Raw genomic sequence first — 22795 nt, forward strand, 5'->3', positions numbered from 1 at the left:
TCACCAGTCTGTTCAGGTTGTACATAAGCCCAGCAAAACTGCTGTTGGTCTTTCAAAGGGCCAACAGCCCTGCCTTTAAAATGGGTAACTGAGAAACCTGGGTGGGTGGAACAATGGCCTTTGACATCAGGAAAATTACAGGCATTAGAAGCTGGTTCAGGAGCAGTTAAATCTCAACATATTGAAGAACCAACCAGTCCTTGGAATTCTCCTGTATTTGTCTTTAAAAAGAAATTTGGAAAATGGAGAATATTAACAGATTTAAGAGCCATAAATAAGGTGATTCAGCCAATGGGCCCTCTACAGTCTGGAATTCCCTTGCCTTTTCTATTGCCTAAAGGATGGTCTATTATAATGATTGATTTAAAAGACTGCTTTTTTTTAAACTATACTTTTACAAGAACAAGATAGAAAAAAATTTGCCTTCACAGTACCTACTTATAATAGTTCTTAACCTATTAAAAAGTATCAGTAGAAAATTCCTCCACAAGGGATGTTAAACAGTCTTAACTTGTGTCAATATTTTGTACAACAGCCATTAAAATAATTCATAAATAGCTTCTTCAATCTATATTTACTATTAAATAGATGACATCTTATTAGCTGATTCAGATACAGATACCTTAAAAAAGTGTTTGAAGAAGTAAAAAAAAAAAATGCCTTGTTAGGGATTACCAATTGCTCCTGAAAAAAATACACAGAGGAGATTCTATTAATTACCTAGGATATAAGATAGGTTTACAAAAAATTCAAACACAGAAAGTACAAATCAAGAGAGATCAATTACGAACTCTTAATGATTTTCAAAAATTGCCAGGAGATAATAATTGGCTGAGGCCCACAATTGGATTAACAACTCGTGAACTAAGTAATTTATTTCAAAACTTACAAGGTGATAAAGACTTAAGTAGTACAAACTTTGGACTCACCAAGAGAGGATAGATAATGGAGTATTTTCTCTAAATTTGCCTAATACAACTGTACTGGACGTTGTAACTGTAATTCTTACTTGATAACTGATCTTATTGCATATAGTTTCATTTTGTTATAAAGTTAATAGCTTTTCTTTTTATTTAGACAATACCTGATAATTGTTCTTTTGTTTTGTTTTGTTTTGTTTTGGTTTGGTTTTTCGAGACAGGGTTTCTCTGTGTAGCTTTGCGCCTTTCCTGGAATTCACTCTGTAGCCCAGGCTGCCTCAAACTCACAGAGATCTGCCTGGCTCTGCTTCCCAAGTGCTGGGATTAAAGGCATGCGCCACCACCGCCTGGCTAAATTGTTCTTATTGTATATATAGTTTTACTATGTTAAAATTAAAAACCTTTCCTTTAAGACAAAAAAGGGGAAATGTTGTTGAAGATTTGTGTTGTCAATCAGAGACTGCCAATGGAGTGGACCATAGAGTTTTCTGGAGGACTCAGAGGAAGATAGAGGGACACAGAGAGGAATAAGGAGGGGCTTGAAAGATACGTGGTCTTTTTGCTCAGGGAAGGTGAAGAAGAAGGTCAGATGATCATTTCTTCATCACTCTGTGGATCTATTAGGTTTATTCTCTAATATTTGACTCCCAAGCTTTATTTTATTTACTTTAATATTTATTTATTTATTTACTTTAATAAATAAAAATATTTATTCATTTTAATAAAACAATAAAAGAAGCCACAATAAGCCCAGGCTGGTCTTGAACTTGCTATATAGCCTTGAATTTCCGACCCTTCTGTCATGTTGGGATTGTAGACCTGAACCAAAATGGCTGGTTTTATGAACCCAGGGCTTCTTGCATGCTAGGCAAGCATTCCACCAACTGAGCTCTAGCCCCAGCTCCAGCAAAGGCACACAGCTCTGCTTAAATCTAAACAGCCTCAAGAGGTGGGGAGGCTTAGAAGAGCCTTGTCTCTTGTGTGTTACTATAGCTCCACAGGCAACTCTGACCGAGGCAGGCAGTATTGTTAGAAAATGCTGATACATGCCGGGCGGGGGTGGCACACGCCTGTAATCCCAGCACTCGGGAGGCAGAGGCAGGCAGATCTCTGTGAGTTCGAGGTCAGCCCGGTCTACAGAGCTAGTTCCAGGATAGCCTGGGCTATACAGAGAAACTCTCACTCAAAAAACCTCGATAAACAAACAAACAAATAAAAATAAAGAGGAAAAGAAAAGGAAAAAGAATCCTCGAGAGAAGGCAGCAAGGTAGCTGCTGGTGTCCTGTGTGTAAATGTCTGGATCCTGAAACTCGCTGAATTCCACGGGGTTGCTCCCGGGGAACGGGCTCACGGGACTTCATTTGCTTAGGAATTCTAGGACTGAGACGATACCATGATAGGTGAGGAGGGCAGCGGCATGACCACAACTCCTTTCCCCTCGTGTCCTGGCCCCCGTCTGGGTGCTGCAGGACGAGCACAAACAACAAAGAGAAACCCACATCACAACTGCCTCGCACATGGCATTGTTTTCTTCAAGAAATGCGGAGCATTTTCCTATTTTCCCTAAAAGTACTTCTAGACGATTCGGTAACATATACATGATTATCTCAAATAGCTGGTGGAGGACACGTTGCATTCGGCCCACAAGTTTGTTAAAAGAGCACCCCGGAGACCACCTGCCCAGACATATAATTGCCCAATGCTGACCAAGGGGTCCAGCCAGTACGAAGACGGGTCTCCGCAATGCACAAAGAGTATGTTTACGCGGCACTCCTGGTTCATGGAAAGAAACGCTCATTTGGCTTAAAACATATAAATAAATAAAGCATTTCTTCATCCTAAAATTGGACAAATTAAAGGGTAGGATTGGAAATGTTCTTCTCAAGCCACAGAGTAAAAGGTTAAGAAATTAACCTGAAATCAAATAAAAAAAAAAAAAAAAGCTAAGTTTTCGGGGGGAAATTCAGAGGTCAAAACTCAGAGGCAGGGTCAGAGAGAGAGAGAGAGAGTGAAGGCAGCTGAGTGCCCCCAAGAAGGCCCAGGAAGCTGCGGATCAGGGAACCAACTTTGGATGAGCATTAGTTGACACTGCAGTCAGCCACTTAGCGTTACAATGTTTCCATAAGTGACAAATGTGTCTATGAATCTTGTCCCTGTTTGTTTTCTATCGCTGTGGTAAGCACCAGGACCCCAAAGCAAGCTGGGCTGGAAAGGGTGTGTTTCAGCTTACAGGTGTACTCCATCATGAAGGTAAGCCAGAGAAGGAACTCAGGCAAGGACCTGGAGGCAGGAACTGAAGCAGGGGTCATGGAGAAATGCTGCTTCCTGGCTTGCTCCTCATGGCTTGCTCAGTCTGCTTCCTTACAGCACCCAGGACCACCAGCTCAGGGGCGTCGATCACCCACTGTGAGGTGGGCCATCCTACATCAATCACTAATCAAGAAAATGTCCCTACAGACTTGCCTACAGGTAATTTTCTCAACGGAGACTCCTCCTCCTAGACAGTTCTGAGTCTAGTTAACAAAAATCCACACAGGACAAATACCTTTGCCCCTGTGGTGATCTGAATGAGAAATGTGCCCCATAGGCTTGAATGTTTGGACACTTGGTTCTCTGTTGGTGGCGCTGTTGGGGAGGGTTAGGTGATGCAGCCTTGCCGGAGGAAGAGGCAGGGCTTTAGGATTATAGAGCCTCGCCCTGCTTCCTGCTCACTCAGTCCACTACCTCCTCATTGAAGATGGGAGTGCTTAGCTCCCTGCTCTAGACATCATGCTGCGTGCTTGCCGCCACACGTCCCCACCACGAGGGACTCGAATCTCCCTGGAACTATAAACCAAACAAACTCTTCCTTCTATAAATTGCCTTTGTTGTGAGGTTTTCACAACAGCAACAGAAACGTCACCAATACAGGCTCTTTTTACAATCTAGGTGCTGGCCTTGAACTCACTGAGATCCGCCTGCCTCTGCTTTCCAAGTGCTGGGATCAAAGGCATGTGCCACCACTGCCCTGCCTACAGTCTAGGTTTACAAAAATATCTTCATTATGGGTTATCCTAGAAAATATGTAAAGCTCTAAACTGTGCCCTTCAAAGATTTACTTTATGTCTCACAATCCCTAATGTACTGAAAACAGTATTACAGAAACCAACAGAGTTAACATTTATTACAAATTACATGCAACTTTAGAAAAATTTGTGTGGCAGAAGTCTTTTTAATGTATTATTTTCACTGATTTTTCATTTTTTTTTTTTTTTTTTTTTTGGTTTTTCGAGACAGGGTTTCTCTGTGTAGCTTTGCGCCTTTCCTGGAGCTCACTTGGTAGCCCAGGCTGGCCTCGAACTCACAGAGATCCGCCTGGCTCTGCCTCCCGAGTGCTGGGATTAAAGGCGTGCGCCACCAACGCCCGGCTTGATTTTTCATTTTTATTTAAAATTGATTTCATGCAATATATTTTGAGCATTTTCTCTCCCCTTCCCCCAACTAAAAATATAATCATAAGAACACTTCATGACTTTGTACATCATTTGCACAGGGGCCATGTTAATCTTCTTTATATCATTCTAACCCTGGTATATGTGAAGCCAAAGGAAGCATGCATACTAAGAAAAAGAAAAGGGTGGAATGTTTAGTTTTTCAAAAGCATGCATAGAGGAATTTCTGATTTATTTTTTAGATCAGTAATTACTTACAAGTCAACATGTTTTCTTCTGTTTTAGACAGAACCTCACTATGTAGCCCTGGATAGCTTATAACTAGCTATTGTAGATCACATGACCTTAAACTCGGAGATCCACCTGCCTCTGCCTTCTGAGTGCTGAGTGCTTTTGTGTTTGTGGTGTACATATGCATGCGTGTGTGTGTGTGTGTGTGTGTGTGTGTGTGTGTGTGTGTGTACATTCCAGAGACTGTCATATGTCCTTTTATGTCACTTTCCATGGTCTCGTATCCAACCTGGAGCTCATCATGTTGCTAGACTGGGTGCCCTGTAACAAGTTCACCAGACAAATTCCCTTATATTTCATCTGCAGATACCCGTCGCCCCTGACATGTTTTTTTGTTTTTTGAGACAAGATCTCATGTATCTGGCCTTGAACTTGTCAAGTACCTAAGAATGGTCTTGAACTTAGGTTACTCTTTGACAATTCCATCCATCCATCTACTCAAACAATGTATCTTGATCATATGATCTACCCCAACTCCCTGATCAGGGACTTCTGACCTTCCTGTCTCTACCTCCTGAGGGTTGGGATTGAAGCATGTACCACTATGGCTTTTTTATGTGGTGTACTGGGGATCGAACCTAGGACTAGATGAGCACTGTGCAGGATGAGCTATACCTCTAACCCCACCATACTGAACTTATTTCGGACTTCCTCCATAGGATTCTACACAGATCATGCATTTGTTTTCCAAGGGCTGGCTAAGCTACATTGCATGAATACATCTTCTGTTCCAGGTGTTTGAAATTGGGTTTTATACCTTCTGGTGCTTCACTGGGGATTCTAAGTTTCTTCTGCACATCTCCTAGCTCAGTGCCCGACTGTCAGGCTCCTTTGCTATGCTTTGGGGTTTCAGTTACACAGAGGACAGATATGCCACATTCAGAAATCCTCTCCCTAGAAATGATCAGCGTTTGTAAATAAAGGAGCTTGAAGGAAGCTACAGGAGTCTATTTGCCTTATAGCGCTGGAAGGCATGATGCATGCTGCTAGGGGAAGAAAATAGTCAACAGTTTTACTCAGCTGTGAACTCTGTAAGTTACAATAATGACTGGCTTGGCTGACAAGATGGACCACTGGTGCAGTAATGTCATGAATGTTATGGGAGCAACCAGTCACCTTCTAATTGGATTTAAGGTCCACTCCAAAGACAAAACACATGTATGGTACTGTTAACTAGGCCAGGGATCCATGACTGTGTAGGTCATAGACTCTAGGGGACAATAAACTATTACTCTGATAAATAGACATGGTATTAAACTGCACCCTAAAATCTTATCTTTTTTTTTTTTTTCTTTTTCTCTATGTAGCCCTGGCTGGCCTGGAACTCATGCTATAGATCATGCTGGCCTCAAACTCTGAGATCTGCCTGCCTCTGCCTCCCAAGTGCTGGGATTAAAGGCATGTGATACCAATGCCCAGCTCTAAGTTCTTCTCTTTATTCCCAGACATTAGTGCATTTCTTAACCTTCATGAGAGAAAGTTTCTTTTTGTAGTAGATGAAGATTAAAATAAAGACTTACAACTGGTTAACATGCAAGAATAACAGACTGTGCTCATCCCTAAATGGGACATTCATGTTAGATTCTCTTGCTCCAAGGCTCAGGGAATCATCTCATTAGAGGGGAGTTACAGACAGATTCTAAGAGCCGGTAGTGGGTGACTGCTCTGAAACGATGTTTTCTTGACTCAAAAGGCACAACGCACACAAGAATTCACAGTGGCTATGACTATGTGCACAAGGCCTAGCTAGCCAAGATCTCAACAGGGATCAGGAGGAGGTCACAGAGTCCCACCCCCAGCTGAGGGTTGGCAATGGACGGCTCCTGGGGGAGGGAGGACAGTTTTCCTCAGGGTCTCTGGCCCGGATAGGATACCTGTGCTCCAGTAGACGGCCCTACATTAATGTGCATGCTGGCAGGATTAAGTGAACTCAGTGGGTTAAAAAACAAAACAAAACAAAAAACAAAACCCATGAAGTTGGGAGGGAAAGCGGTGGGAGAGACGGGACTGAGTAAGAGGAGGGTGGGGGATCATGGGAGGTGACAGGAATGGATTTGATCAAATCATATTATGTGCATTCTCAAACAAAAAGAAGGAGCTTGGATCAAGTGTTCTCAGACTTGAGGTTTATGATGAGTAGAAAGGGTAAAACTTTAGAGCCTGTGACTTCACTTAAAGCCAAGGCAGAGGTCTGGAATGAGGACCGTCGTGTGCTGAGGCGAGGAAGGGCTTGTGCTTCCCCTTTACTCATTTCTGAACTAACTTTTCATTGAGGCTGTGAATTCTCTTCTGGCTTTTTGTTTTTGTTTATTTGTAGTTTTGTTTTGTTTGGCACAGGTCTCTCTATTATGTAGGGTCTCTCTATTATGTAGCTATGGATGTCCTGGAACTTACTATGTAGACCAGGCTGCCCTTGAACTCACAGAGATCCTCTGGACTCTGCCTCCTGAGTGCTGGGATTAAAGGTGTGCACCACCATGCCGGTTCAGCATATGGAGTCTTAAAAATCAATAAGAAGACATCAGCACATTCACAAAGAATCTTATTGATTTTGACTGCATTCAAAGTCCAGAAACTGCTACACCCACAGTTTGGGCTCCTTCACCATACACATCTTGGAGTACCATGTTCTGTGCTGAGCCCTGGAGGCTACCAAAATGGGTAACACACGGTCCATGACCGGCTGGAATCCACATCAGAACAAGGGCAGAAGGTGATAAAAATGGGCAACAGTATCATCGAAGATACACCAGCTGCCTCGCTTAACTCATACTTGACTTTCTGTGGGGTTCAGTTGTGGGCTATGCATATTGACAGGGTCATCCTTTAAATGTCTAAAGGAACACCACCAGTTAATACTGCCACGCAGGAAGTGTAATGGGGGGGGGGAGAGAAATCCCCCGAGGATACCCACTGGAGCACATAGGTGTCTTAGCTATTCTATTCTGGAGTCTCCGTTGAGTAATTTAGGTTCAAACATAGCAAGGGGCAGCTGATGAGTTTGAACCAAATTCTACCTTCCAACTAATTGCTGTGAAATAATTTGTGAGAGAGTGGAAGACGATGCAAAGGGCCATGTTGCACACTGATTGTGTTCTTTTTCCAGCCCAGCTTCATGTTTCCATGCACCAAAATGTTGATGCCATAAATACTGGCGGCCACACTTACCTGACAGTTTTCTTCCATCCTAGATGGGTGCCAGGGCGCAGAGCAAGAGCTGCGGCGGGAGCCAGCCTCCCGTGGCGCGAGAGCGAGCTGGCCGCAGCTGGAGCTGCTGGTCGAGGCACCAGAGCTACTAGTTAACCTGGGTTCCCCCATAGTCAGGCTCACGCGCACGCGCACTCCCCTCCGGCCGTCTCAGCGCCTCTGGGCTTGGGTGGCGCGGCTTCTCCAGTGGGCGGAGCTGCGAGGCCCTCTCCTGGCCACGTGACCGGAGCCAACATGGCGGCGCCCGTCGGCGTCCACCTGCTCGTCCGTGGAGGTAAGCGATCGGAATCCGACCGCTCCGGGGCTGAGCGCCTAGAGAGACGTCCGCGCGTGGACGTGGTACGCACGCGCGTCCTCTCAGTCAGACCCACGCACACGACACACACTGGCACCCTGCAGAAACACAGACACACGTTTGTCCACTCCTTTCCTGGACCATGTCCCTGAGTGGTTAGTCCTTGAGATTTTTTTTTTTTTTGGGGGGGTGGGGGGTCATGGCCTAAAGTTTTCTGACCCCATTTTACTTGTGTGATTAGTGTTACAGACATATAGGCCGGCGACGACTGTGAAATGCGCCTGGACACTCGGTTTAGAGCTATTGTATTGGCATGTCTTTTTGAGGAACTTGTAAAATGTGATTACTCTCATGATAACTCAAGAGAACTAATGATGCCCGAGTCATTCCAGACAGGTGCGTCCGCGTGAATCATCGTTGCATTAGTATAGGTTTTGACTCTTTGCTGGAAAGAACGCAGAAATTGGTTCAAGGACGAGGGAAAAGGAGCACCAACAACTTGAGAGACTACTTAAGTGCCAGGCACATAGGAACGGTTTTAGGAGGTGATATTTTCATAGTAATACCCAGCACTTATTGTATGCCAACTCAGATTAACTTAACACAGTCACCTTGTGTGAAAGCAGATACCTACATCTGTGTGTGTGTGTGTGTGTGTGTGTGTGTGTGTGTGTGTGTATGTCTAAGGATATGTAAAAAGGGTTGAGTTAACATGGAATGGTATCCTCAAAACATATTGTTGGGAAAAAGCAAGTTGTAGGACAAATTCCTTGCTTTAAAAATTACATGTATTTGTTTGTCTATTTATTGTGTAAGTGTGTGCTCCAGCAGGTGCCAAGGTGTGCAATAAAGGCCTTCGGAGAACTTTGGGGACTTCTCTTTCCATCACCTGGGTCCCAGAGATTGAACTCAGGTCATCCGGCTTGGTAGTAACACTTTTGCCCATTGAACAGTCTCACCGGTCCAGTGTAGCTTAAAGCAACCCCCGTTTGTGAAGTTAGATACCCATGTATTGGGGTGGATGTGTGCATCTAAGTTTGTAATACATACAGAGAATGACACACATTCACAGTTTTGTGAAATAAAATACTCAGTGTTTATGAAATGCCTATAGTCACCAAAGCATTCAAAATTTATGAAGATGTAGTGTCTAACATATCTTAGAGACTTTGGCAAAGATGAGTCATCATTATGTGTACACAGAGCATCACTTGAATGATCTTTTACATTTAAAACAACTTATTCTTAGCCTGGCGGTGGTGTCGAATGTCTTTAATCCCAGCACTTGGGAGGCAGAGGAAGGCGGATCTCTGTTATTTCAAGGCCAGCCTGGTCTACAGAGTGAGTTCCAGGACAGGCTCCAAAGCTACACAGAGAAAGAAAAAACAAAAACAAAACAAAACCCAACAACTTTGTTCTTGCGAAGAATAGATTATCCTTTTTTAGCCTTAGAATGTTCTTAATATGAGAAATTTCAAACACATACCATGCGCCTAGAGACCAGTTGCTCCTCTTCCCCCAGCCACATTGCCGTCCCCAAACTGTATTATTTTAAGGTATGCCCTAGGTATATATCACTTCATTTGTAGATCCTTTTCACTGTGTGTCTCTAAAAAATGAGCCTAGGGGCTGAGAGTGTAGCTCAGTGGTCAAACTCTTGGTTAACACCCATGAGGCCCTGGTTTGGGGTTCCATCCCCATTACCACAAAAGGAGGAAAAAAGACTGAGAATCCCACTCACCCTCATATATATTGTATTTATTTCTAGAATTGCCATTTAGCTATTTGTTTTAAGACAAAGCCTCTTGTAGTCCAAAGTGTCCTTGAACTCCTGATCCTCCTGCCTCTACCTCCTGTGTGCTGAGATTAGAGGTGTGAACCTCAGTCCTGGGCATTTCCCCCTCTGTTTCTCTGTTCAGATTTCCCAGCCATTTACTCACTAACTCCATCCTTTAAGGACTTGAACATACTTTTATAACAACTGTCCTAACAAGTGTCTTATGTGGGATGGCCTTGAATTTCTGGTCCTCCTGTCCTCTCCAAAGAGTTGAGATTACAAGCATGTGCCACCACACCCAGTAAACATAACAACTTAAAAAAAAGATTTAGTTTTTATTTATTATTTATGTGCATGTGTGTGTTCTGCATGAATTTATGTGTACCACATATGTGCAGATACCCGAGGAGGCCAGAGGAGTCAGATCCCTTGGAACTGGAGTTATAGGCAGTTGTGAGCCCAAGATATAGATTATGGGAACCCACCTGGCAAAATCCTCTGCAAGAGCAGTATGTGCTCTCCAGCCCATAACAGCTATTTTAAACACTTGAAATCTGGGCTACCTCATAGTCTGTTTTATTTAGCTGTTTCTTCTTCTTCTTCTTCTTCTTCTTCTTCTTCTTCTTCTTCTTCTTCTTCTTCTTCTTCTTCTTCTTCTTCTTCTTCTTCTCCTTCTTCTTCTTCTTCTCCTTCTTCTCCTCCTCCTCCTCCTTCTTTTTCTTCATTGCATTTCCCTGCTTCATATCTCATGTAGTATTTATTTTTTTAATTTATATTTATTTTATATGCATTGGTGTTTTGCCATGAGTATCAGATCCCCTGGAACTGGAGTTACAGACAGTTGTGAGCTGCCATGTGGGTGCTGGGAATTGAACCTGCGTCCTCTGGAAGAGCAGTCAGTGCTCTTAACTACTGAGCCATCTCTCCAGCCCCCTCATGTAATATTTAATTGTATATGTCACACAATGGATATCTTTTTTTCTTCTTCTTGGTTTTTTTTTTTTGGTTTTTTTTTTTTTTTTTTTTTCGAGACAGGGTTTCTCTGTGTAGCTTTGCGCCTTTCCTGGAACTCACTTGGTAGCCCAGGCTGGCCTCGAACTCACAGAGATCCGCCTGGCTCTGCCTCCCAAGTGCTGGGATTAAAGGCGTGCGCCACCACCGCCCGGCTTCTTCTTGGTTTTTTGAGACAGGGTTTCTCTGTATAACGGCCTTAACTATCCTGGAATTCACTATGTAGATCAGACTGGCCTTGAACTCAGAGATCCAACTGCCTCTGCCTCCACCTCCCGAGTGCTGGGATTAAAGGTGTGCTATACCACGCCTGGCCACAATGGATATCTTTTAGAGATTATATTGACTGTCTTTATGCTATGTTGAGTGTTAGGCAGCAGTTTGTTTTGCTGGGCTTGATGTTATTCTTTGTTAGAACAGATTTTTTTTTGGAGGTTTTGCTGTTATACCAGGGGGAAATACAAGGAGTCTTACTCCAGAGTAGAATTCAGTAAAGGCCAGATAGTATCTTAGGCTTTTGTGACAATACTATCTGTTGCAATTTCTCAATGCTGCCAGGTGCAAGTGAGCACAGCTATGTTCCAATAAAACTTTATTTATAAAGACAGGCAGCCAGCTAGATGGAATTTATCCACTTTTACCCTGTTAACAGGTGATTCTTAACTCCTAAGTCATAGACTTTCTGGGGTCTCAGTTGAATGCTGTTGGGTTTTGGGAGGCTTTGTGAGGTTTGCTCAGGGAAGTACGTTGGCACTGGACTTAAAGTGGGGTTCCTATTTCTACCAACATTGCAAACTCTGGAATTGGTTCAGCTCTCAGTCAGCAGCAGCAGCTTAGTCTTAATGACCTTGTGGAGTGGCATGCCTCTTTTCCAGCTGCTTTTGAATCAAAACCTTCATTCTCTGACTTAGCCAAGCATTCACATGGTTCATGGCCTCACTTCCCAATACCACGTTTGGAAAGGTTTTGCAGAGCAGAAATCTGGGGGTGCGTGTGATTAATTTGTTTTCTCTTAAGATTCACTGTCCTCTGCATTACCTCAGTATGTAGTGCCACCAACCAGTTGGTCCCCATGCTAGCCTGGTTGCTTAATACAGAAAGAACTGAACCGTTACTCTAATTATTCTTTATCAATAAAAATGTAGGAGTCAGATATTGGGATCAGAGAAACAGAGAAGTCACCAGTCCTTCCTACCTGTTCTGTTCCCTTCCTCCAAAACAGAGCCAGATCCCTTTCCGCCCGCCTTACTGCTTCCTCTCCTGTCTGTCCTCAGTCTTCCAAAACCTCTGTGGCTAGTTTTGGTCAGCTAGTAGCTGACTCCGCCCTCTGACTCCAAGCAAGCTTTATTTGTCAGAACACAATCAAAATATCACACAACAAGGAATTCTTAGAGCAGTTATGCTGCCATAAATAGAAGAAGGCTTGTTTTGATTGTAGACAGGATCTTGTGTGTTCTAGACAAATGGAGAATTCACTAGGGTTTATTTGGCCTATGCAACCATAGCTTTGTTCATCATTAAAAGAAGTCAGGACAGGGATTCAAACAGGGCAGGAACCTGGAGGCAGGAGCAGATGCAGAGGCCATGGAGGGGGGCTGCTTACTGACTTGCTCCCCATGGCTTGCTCAGCCTACATCTTTCTTATAGAACCCAGGACCACCAGCCCAGGGGTGCCCCCACCCACAATGGTCTGGGCCCTCCCCCGTCAATCACTAATTAAGAAAATGCCCTACGGTTTTGCTTGTAGCCTGATCTAATGGGGGCATTTTCTCAACTGAGCGCCCCCCCCCAGGGATGAGGTAGCATGTGTCCAGTTGACATAGAACTAGCCAGTACAGTCTCTTTCATCACAGACCACAATCCTTTGTGTCACAGCTGCTATCCCACCTTTACCAGGTTTCCAGAGCTGAGCTAGAAGGTAAAATTGGTTCACAGAGAAGAATCCATTGTGAAAAGCAAAGCAGCAGTATTAACACTGAGCAGATTATAAGAAGTTACTTTGCAGACCGTGTCTAGACTCAGCCACCCCTTAACGAAGTCATTAAGCCCATGGCTCTACACAATGTCGTTCAGCTGTAGGATCCCAGGGCTTCCTGACAGCGGTCAGGGGCTGCATCTCCTGCCTACTGAACATCTTCACTTAATAGACATCTCAAAGTCAACATGTCAAATAAGAAATATATTTTTTTTATGTATATGTATCACATTCTTTTTTCTTTATTTATTTTTGGTTTTTCGAGACAGGGTTTCTCTGTGTAGCTTTTGGTGCCTATCCTGGATCTCTGTAGACCAGGCTGGCCTCGAACTCACAGAGATCTGCCTGGCTTTGCCTCCTGAGTGCTGGGATTAAAGGCGTGTGTCACCACTGCCCGGCTTTAAATTCTTTTTAAAAAGTCAACATGTTTACATCTTGGAAACTGGATTTGTAGTAAGTACTCTTCCCCTACCGTCTCCCTCCCCCAATTCTCACCTTAGTTGTTGATAAGTTTGTATTATTTTGTTTCTCAGGCGAGGTCTTGCTTTGTAGCCCAGGCTGGCCTCCTGAATGCTGAGATTATACCTCTGTGCCACCATGCCCAGCCTAGTTGATGGCAATTTTTTAAAAAGCAGCATATTTGGCATATAATTCGAATACCATACAATTCACCTATATAAAGTATACAGTGTGACTTTTTACAAATTTTGTGTTTATGTGTGATTTAGGAGTACATGGATATATGTGTGTGTGTGTGTGTGTGTGTGTGTGTGTGTGTGTGTGTGTGTGCGCTTAACTGTGTGTGAGCCTGTGGAAGCCAGAGGTTGACATTGGGAGTCTCCCTTTATTACTTTCCACTTTTTTTTTTAAAGACAGGATCTCATTGTGTAGCCCTGGTTGGCCTGGACTTCTCTATATAGATCAGGCTAGCCTAGAACTGAGATGTTTGCTTCTGCTTACCAAGTGCCAAGACTAAAGGTGTGAGCCGCCACCCCTGGTTCCACCTTATTTTTTTGAGGCAGAGTCTCTCTCTGATCATTGAGCTCTCTTTAGAAATCTTCCTGTCTCTGCCTGCTCCCCCCCCCCCCACACTGCCCTGGGGTCACAGGCACTTACTGTAGAGCTCAGCTTTTTTCCATGGATGCTAGGATCAAGCTCACCTCCTCCTGTGACAACCAGCACTTTACCTGCTGAGCTGACTCCCCAGCCCTGATGTGACATTTTCAGATTTCTTGTCAACCTTCGATCACACTCATTTCCTTCTCTCTCTCTCTCTTTTTTTTTAATTCTTCAGCATTTAGTCCGTTAATAAATACATTTAAGAAATCTTGTTGGGCTAGGCAGTGGTGGTGCACGCCTTTAATCCCAGCACTCAGGAGGCAGAGGCAGGTGGATCTCTGAGTTCGAGGCCAGCCTGGTCTACAGAGTGAGTTCCAGGAGAGCCAGAGCTACACAGAGAAACCCTGTCTCAAGAAACCTAAATAAATAAATAAATAGAAATGTTGTTGGACCTACCATTAAGATATACCCAGGCCAGTGCTAGGGAGGCAGAGGCAGGTGGATCTCTGTGAGTTTTAGGGCAGCCTGGTTTAGAAAGTGAGTTCCAGGACAGCCAGGGCTGTTACACAGAGAAACCCTGTCTAATAAACAGTAAGAGCAAAAACAAACAAATGATAAATAAATAAAAATTTACACCCAGAAACCAAACAAATTTTCTCTCTCTCTCCATTACCACCTGATTTTAACCAACATCATTTCTTCCTTGGATTAATGCAGTCGCGCTGGTCTCTCTGTCGCTATCCCTGCCCTCTGTATTCTATTGTGAACATTAGTAGACTGACTGATCTTATAAAAATGCAAATTAGATCATGTCATTCTTCTGCTTAAAGCCCTCAAAGTAAAAGCCAGACCCTTGCAATGCCGGAGCGGGCCTGCGCAGCACAGTAGTTCCTTGTCAGGCTGCTCGCCCGGTGCCCGTCTCCCGCAGAATGTAAGCGCTACCAGGATTTGGGTTTCTTTTGTTCTCTGACGTACGTCAGGCACCTAGAATGATGTCTGATATGTAAAGTTCAACGAGGATTTTTTTTGAATGAGTGAATGAAAAGTGACTAGTTAATTATGCTACAATAAAGTTATTAATAATGAATCAAATAATGTGTTGAGATACACGAGGCAAGAACTATTAGAAACAAAAGGAAAAACTGATAAAAACCGCAGTCACAGTGGGAACTAAGAACTTGACAAGTAGATACAATAAGGCTGTTAAAGTTCAGAATGTATAATTAGTAGGTTTGATTTAAAAATTAAATGTGATGCTTTGGGTTTAATATTACCTGTATTTTTATTTTTACAAATATGTGTAAAGCAAGAACCCAAACCAAAAATCCCAGATACGTATAAAATAGGATAAAACTTGATAACTCATGCCAATAGAAGCCTTAATAGTTCTAAAAAACAACAACAAATTATAAGCTCTATTCTCTAGCCACAAAGTATTAATGCACAAGTTAATGAGAAGAGGGGAAAGGTTTGGTCTAAATGTTGTAGAAACACAAAAGGAGCCTAGGTAGTGGCGATGCCAGCAACGGTGTCCTGAACTTGAAATATGTGGTTCTTATCCTCCCAAGTTCTCAGTCCTTGAGGGACTCGGAAGTCACCCAGTTACTGCAGCTGAAAGACGGATGCGCAGCCGCAGTAACTGGCACAGTGGACCATGGTGGAGACGGGAGAGGGAGCGTCGCTGTGCCGGCTAGCAGGGGTCTGTGGCTGCCAGGACAAAGAAGACTTTGTCAGGGTGGGAGGAGAGAAGAGAGCTTCTTGTCTAAAACCCTGGAAGAGCTGCGGGATTAACATGCCGGGCAGGTTGAGGAAGAGCTAGGGAGTGGCCAACAGCAGAGTTTGGGGTGGGGGTTGAGGACCGCCTGGGTGGGACGTGAATCTGAGAGGAGCTGAGCCGAGGCATGCCTATGAGGCAGAGGGAAGACAGCCAGACTCCTGTTCTCTGAGGAGTTCAGAAATGATAGATGGAGTAGATAACACGGAAAACCGAGGAAACCCCTTGTCTTCATTGATTTATATTTATTTCTTTTCATTGTTTTAGAGATTACAGATGAAATAGTGTAAGAAACTGGCAACCAATGAGGAGGATTGCCCAACAGAATTGACACTCACTGACATGACACTGATCTTAGCGGCCTACCTGTTGATACTGTGTGATTTTCTCCAAATGTGTATCATTGTGTATGTGTAGTACCTGAGGTAGAAGGCCTGGGTGTGGTGCTGCCCACCATTAATCCCAGGACTCCAGAGGCGGGCAGATCTCTGTCAGTTTAAGGCCAGCCAGACTAAGTGTCTGTGGAATGATGGGCAGGGATGAGGTAGAGAGCTGGACTGAGCGGGAGTTTTCCAGATGGGCATTATAGAAAGAACAGGAGAGAAGAGGCAGGAGTTTGGCAAGAGGAGGAGGAATTCCAGAGTTAGCCAAGGCTAGCTGCTGTGTAAGAACAAAAACTCTATTTATGTTTACAGCTATGTCTTTTATTATTAGATTGAATAACCTGGAAGCAGAAGAAACTGTTAGTTTAAAGAAGAAGAAGAAAAAAAAAAGTATCCAAGCCAGGCATAGTGACGCACGCCTTTTACACCAGCCCTGGAAGGCAGAGGCAGGTGGATCTATGAGTTTGAGGCCAGCCTGGTCTACACATAAATTCCAGGACAGCCAGAGCTACATAGCTAGACCCTGTCTTGAAGAAGAAAAAAAAAAGTGTTCAAAGATGAGAATTCCCAGCAAAGCCAGAGAACAGGGGCGTGAGGAGAAAACTGGGTAGCGGGGAAGGCCTGGAGTGTCATCATGAGGGTGACTTTGTACTCTGCCAAGCAGTTGTGAGTTTGGAGGAACGAACCTCCTAGCATGTATGACAGTACATCCCGTGATGGTGCTCCTGGAGCAGGGGAGGAAGGCAGAGAACTGGGAGCCGGAGTTGGTACTTCACGGAATTGAAGGATGATTAAGACAGTCAGCAGTGTGGGGAGAAGAGCATTCCGAAGGCGTTAAGGCAGGGTGGTGGAGACACACCTCCAGGACACAGAAACACTCAGGACGTGTTGAGGATAGAGGGTTTGTGTAAGGGATTCATAGGAGATGAAGGCAGGTCAGGATCCAGTCCTGGGAAACTGATGTCCAACTCAGGTGTCATCAGCTTGACGTCGGTGACCACTGAGACAGGGAAATGAGAGGGTGTCTCCACTTGAGTCTACTGTTCAAGGACTCTGAGTGTATGGGGGAAGGCCTTTTCGGTCCGCTAGACAACAGTACAGAATCCGAGTCATGGTGAATAGTCACGGGGATGGATGCGGAAGGAGCCGTGAGCGCAGGGGCCGGCGGCTTCCTGAAAAGGCCTGGGAGAGGGACTGACGGACGTGGAGAGCTGAGGCCAGAAGAGATTCTCAGGAGGAAGTTGGGGTAGCTAGTAGAAGTGAATGAATTTGCCCACTGAGAGGTAGCCAGAGATGTGGCGCAAAGTTTTAGAAAGAAAAGAAACTTAGGATTGATAGTCATTGTAGAGAACGGTGTTTTCCACTTGTTTGTTTGTGTCAAGAGATGGAGGGAGACTTCCTTTTGTTAAAAACAGAATTTTCTAGAGATGTAATTGACAACCATCACCATCCACATATTTAGAGAGTATAATGCCGTGCTTCTAAATATACTCACCGAATTGTGCAGCCATCCCCAGGATCAGTTATATTTTCATGACCTCAGGAAGAATCTTTTCATAGCAGTCTGTCCTCGGCCTGCCTGTCCCCCACAGCCCTCACAGCCGCTCGCCTTCTGTTTCTGCTTTGTAGGCTCTCTTGTGGCCCTGGCTGGCCCCAGACTCAGTCTGTAGCTAAAGATGACCTAGAATTTCTAATCTTCCTGTGCCTACCTCCCAAAGCCTGGGATTGCAAGTGTGAGTCACCATGCCCACTTTATGTGATGCTAGGGATCCAATCCAGGGCTTTGTGGATGCTAGGAAAGCACTTTACCAATTGAGCACATCCCTAGTCTGTGGACATTTCATGTACATGGAATTATGTAATATGTAGTCTTGTGTGATTGGATTCTTACACTTAGCATGATGTTTTCAGGTATTTGCCAGAACTTTATTCCTTTATATTCCTGAATTATACATCATTTCTGTATGTAGTATATGTTTATTAGAATATATAGAGAGATTATGTTTTGTATATTCCTTCGCCTGCTGATGGACATTTGTGTTGCTTCTGCTTTTTAGCAATGATGAAAAATGATGCTTAGGACATTTGTTTGTATGATTTGTGTATATGAATTTTATGGACATAAGTTTTGTTTTGGTTTTTGAGACAAGCTCTCACTATTGAGCCCAGGCTGGTCTTGAACTTGTGAATCTCTTGCTTCAGTGTCCTGAGAGCTAGATTACAGGTATGCACCACCAGCACTGGCTCTCTTTCTGTGTGTGTGTGTGTGTGTGTGTGTGTGTGTGTGTGTGTGTGTGTTCACGTGTGTGCATCTGCGTGTTTGGCCACATATACTTGTGTGTACATGCTTGTGGAGGTCAGAGGTTGATGTTGGCTGTCTTCCTCAATTGCTCTTCACTTTAGTTTTTGAGACAGGGTCTCTCACTGAACTTGGAGCTCAGCAGTTTGGCTAGGATGAATAGCTAGTATACTCTAGCGATCTGCCCATCTCTGCATCTCCAGTGCGAGCATTACAAACATAACACTGTGCCCAGCTTTTGATGTGGGTGCTGGGAATCCAAACTCAGGTCCCCACACTTGTGCAGCAAACACAAGTTTGCTGACTGAGCTCTCTTTCCAGCCCTCGCATTAATTAATTAGTTATGTGTATGGGTGTTTTGCTTGCCTGTATATCTGTGCACCACATGCATTCAGTGCCCAGGGAGGCCAAAAGAGGGCATCAGATCATCTGGGGCTGGATTTACAGACAGTTGTGAGCTGCCATTCGGTGCTTTGAAATGAACCTGTGTCCTCTGGAACAACCAGCACTCTTAACTGCTGAGCCCATCCCTCCAGCCCTTGCTTTGTTTTTGAAACAGAGAATGGCCATATGTAGAAGCAGAGAAAGAAAGAAAATGGTAAGGAGGCAGGATCACTAGAGAGCCCAGGGATCAGGAAGCCTCCTAGAAAGAGGAGACTTGAAAGAAGTAAGAAAGAGCAGAGGGGGGTCCTAGGAACTGGGGAGGGAGCCTCTACCCTGACATAGTGAAGGGACAATGGGAGTTTCCTTTTCTAGGGGAGAAAATACTTTCCACTATAATTTCTTATTATAAAAGTAATATGAGGACTATGGATATGTGTGGCTCAGTGGTAGAGCACTTACCTAACATGTATGAGGTCATGGATTTGATCCCTACTAACACACACACACACACACACACACACACACACACACACACACATTCACACACAAGAAGTAGGAGGCAGGCTATAAACAATAGTTAAAAATGTGGGTTCTCAAATCAGGCTCCTTCTGTCTGAGTCCCAAAACTTCAGCTAGTCATGTATTGGGGTGCATTAGTTTACCTCTGTGAGTTCATTTGTAAATGGTGGTGAAGGCTCACCTGCCTTCCTGGGATCCCGAAAGTGTTTAAAGAAATCACGCCTGGGCTAGCTGTGGACCCAGCTCAGTAGAGTGCTCACCTGCCATGACGTTCTGGCCTCCATCTCAAGCATCAGGGAAACTGGGTGCTTCATGTGGTGGCTAACCCTGAAGTCCAAGCACTCCGTTCTTCCCTGGCTACATGGCAAGTTGGAGGTCAGCCTGGGCTACGTGAGGCCCTGTGTTTAAAAGGAAAATAGGGCTAGATAAACGGCTCAGTGGTTAAGGCTGCTCTTCTAGAGGTCCCGAGTTCAATTCCCAGCGCTCATATGGCAGCTCACAACTGTCTAGAACTCTAGCTCTATGGTGTGCAAATGTACATGCAGACAAAACACCATATACATCAATAAATACATCTTTGCTGGGCAGTGGTGGTGCACACCTTTAATCACAACACTTGGGAGGCAGAGGCAGGCAGATCTCTTAGGCCAGGGTAATCTACAAAGTGAGTTCCAGGACAGCCAGGGCTACACAGAGAAACCTGGTCATTGGGGTGGTGTTGGTAAATAAACAAATAAATACTGCTAATCATCACTGTATAACAAATGACTCTCAGACAACTAGGGTGCAGTTGACAAACAGCACCAGCCACGGCCCAAGGACCAACAGGCCAGTAGTTGGCTGCATGCAGGATCAGAAGGTTGCAGTTGAGCTATTGGTCTACAGACCCCATTTTTTTGTCCCAGGCTGTTCGTTAACTCATGAGTCTCCTGCCTCAGCTCCCAAGTGCTGGGACTACAGATGAGGTCCACCACACTCAGCTACTGTTTCGTTTTTCTAACCGAGACTCTAGCCATAGTCATCACAGCATGAAGCTAGTGATGAGTAGCCACAAAAACATACCACATCCTTTGTTCACCAAACCTCAGAAATGACTTCCCATTGCTTCTGTTATATGGTATGCATCCCATTATACACTGGGGTAAGGAGCTGGACCAGAAGGCTGGCATTGGGGACCATCTTGAAGACTGGCTACTACAGCATCACTTAGCACAAGTCATGGCATAGGGTAAGCCCATGGTAGCTACTCCTGGTAGTGGTATTAAGATATTATAAAGTATGGTGGTATACACTGGTAACCCAGCACTTGAGAAGCTGAGGCAGGAGGGTCAAAACCTTGAGGCCAGCTGGACGATGCTGCATAGTAAGATCCTGTTCACTATACATTTAGAAATATATAAAGGCCTCACCATTTAGGGGCTGGGGATGTAGCTCAGTTGGTAGTTTACCTGACCTGCACAAAGCCCGAGGTTTGATCCCCAACAAACCATAGACTGGTGAGGTGGCCTCCACATGTGATCCCAGCACTGGGAAGACAGTAGCAAGAGAATCAGAAGTTCAAGGTTATTCTTAGTTACACAGCAAGCTCAAGGCCAGCCCACACATGCTACCTGAGACCCTGTCCCCAAACAGCAAACAAAAGCTCCTCGCCATAGATAGGAAGGGTGGGCATTCCTTTCTGATGTTTAATGTTCTGAACATTTGTTTATGCGTGCGTGTGCATGTGTATGGGCATGTGCACCACAGAGCAGATGTAGAGGTCAGAGGAGAATGCAGAAGTCTGTTCTTTCCTTCTTCCGTGTCGGTCTCAGGGACCGAATTCAGGCCAGCAGACTTGGTGGGCACCTGTACCCACTGAGCCATCCCAGTGCCTAAGAGGAAGTATTTCCAAAGTGTTTTCCCCCCACATTGCGTCCTGTGACTTCTCTTCTTCCCTCCCGGGAGAGACAAGAAGAAACCAAGTCCAGCTTGGTGAACCAGTGGACTTATTGGGGTTACCCTCAGGAGCCCCAGTGACTCAAGCATCCCCAGTGGCCCATCATGATGTCAATCCCAAAAGCTGGAGTGTCCTGCCTGGCGGACGGGCAGCTCCGGAAGAGTCCCCTTTCCCCAGCCATTGCTCACTGTGTATCCTCTGGGGGGTGGGGGCTGGGATTGGCAGCTTTGAGAGCCTCCTGGGTCTTGGGCCTCTCTCCTCCCTTAGGAGGGAGTATTTCAGTTCAAATGCTGCGCTTCAGTAGTCTTTTCTAAAATTGCTTTCTGTCCTCGTGGAAGCTAGTGATAGAGACTGTGGTCTGTAAAGATCTCTCCCACAGAGCTGGGAATAGTCGTGTTGATCTAATCCCAGCACTTGGGAGGCAAAGTCAGAGGCTGGTAAATCTCGGTGAGTTTGGAGTCGAGGCCAGCCTGGTCTACATAGTGGGTTCCAGGACAGCCAGGACCATGTAGAGAGACCCCTGTCTCAAAAAAAAAAAGTTTCTCCTGCATACACGAACGTTGATCAGTCATTGAAGTGTTCCGTTAGGCTAATGTTCTCTCTCGCATGCAGAATCTATGTAACAAACTCAGTTTTTCTCAGTTCAGCCCGTGATCTCCGCCTTTGGGGCCTCACACAGCCTGACTGTAGCACAGGCAAGGTTATGATTTTCCTGTAAGATCCAACAGAACTAAGTGAGTGGCGAAAGGGCACCTGGGTAGACGCGGTGCAGACCGGCTGTGCGTACAGACCGGCTGTGCGGTGCAGACCGGCTGTGCGTGCAGACCGGCTGTGCGTGCAGACCGGCTGTGCGGTGCCGACCGGCTGTGCGTGCAGACCGGCTGTGCGGTGCAGACCGGCTGTGCGGTGCAGACCGCTGTGCGGTGCAGACCTGCTGTGCGGTGCAGACCGGCTGTGCATGCAGACCGGCTGTGCGTGCAGACCGCTGTGCGTGCAGACCGGCTGTGCGGTGCCGACCGGCTGTGCGGGGCAGACCGCTGTGCGTGCAGACCGGCTGTGCGGAGCAGACCGGCTGTGCGGGGCAGACCGACTGTGCGGTGCAGACCGGCTGTGCGGTGCAGACCGGCTGTGCGGGGCCGACCGGCTGTGCGTGCAGACCGGCTGTGCGGGGCAGACCGACTGTGCGGGGCCGACCGGCTGTGCGGGGCAGACCGACTGTGCGGTGCAGACCGGCTGTGCGGTGCAGACCCATCCGAGAATCGCTACTTCAAGAAACAACTGCGCCGTCCTCTGTCGGTTCCCCTGCTCCAGAGCAGCTGTTGGAGGGATTATAGAGGACACTGCAGTCAGAAAAGCAGTGAGGACCACAGCAGGAGAAAGCTTCGTGGGCCAGTGAACACCGGGGGTGGGGGTGGGGGGCAGACAGCCAGGAACCGCAGTGGGACGGCCTCACCGTGGGGGATTATCTGTTAACTAGGTCAAAAGAAGAGAGGAGGAGGGCCTCAAGTACCTCCATCACCAGTTAGCTTCGGCC

At 45.5% G+C, this 22795-nt stretch overlaps 1 protein-coding gene across 8 annotated transcripts in view; it reads left to right on the forward strand.

Annotated features, from left to right (window-relative positions):
* Positions 1–22795, forward strand: part of Metap1d (methionyl aminopeptidase type 1D, mitochondrial) — a 113762-nt gene that overhangs the window by 27091 nt on the left and 63876 nt on the right. For 3 of the 8 annotated variants that reach the window (XR_013050509.1, XM_015987903.3, XM_076569652.1), the window contains exon 1: positions 8391–8540. The exons of 1 other annotated variant lie outside the window; for it this stretch is intronic. Coding sequence is in view for 4 of the 7 variants with exons in the window: in XM_015987903.3 (XP_015843389.1) it covers positions 8420–8540 (121 nt within the window). In the remaining 3 variants the exon portion in view is untranslated. Of the gene's footprint in view, positions 1–8044; positions 8124–8176; positions 8300–8390; positions 8541–22795 lie in introns of those variants that run through there. 4 more of the 8 variants (XM_006972418.4, XM_042275454.2, XM_076569654.1 and 1 more) reach the window with 4 other exon arrangements.

This window comes from Peromyscus maniculatus, chromosome 4 (assembly GCF_049852395.1).
Source record: "Peromyscus maniculatus bairdii isolate BWxNUB_F1_BW_parent chromosome 4, HU_Pman_BW_mat_3.1, whole genome shotgun sequence".
Lineage (NCBI taxonomy): Eukaryota > Metazoa > Chordata > Mammalia > Rodentia > Cricetidae > Peromyscus > Peromyscus maniculatus.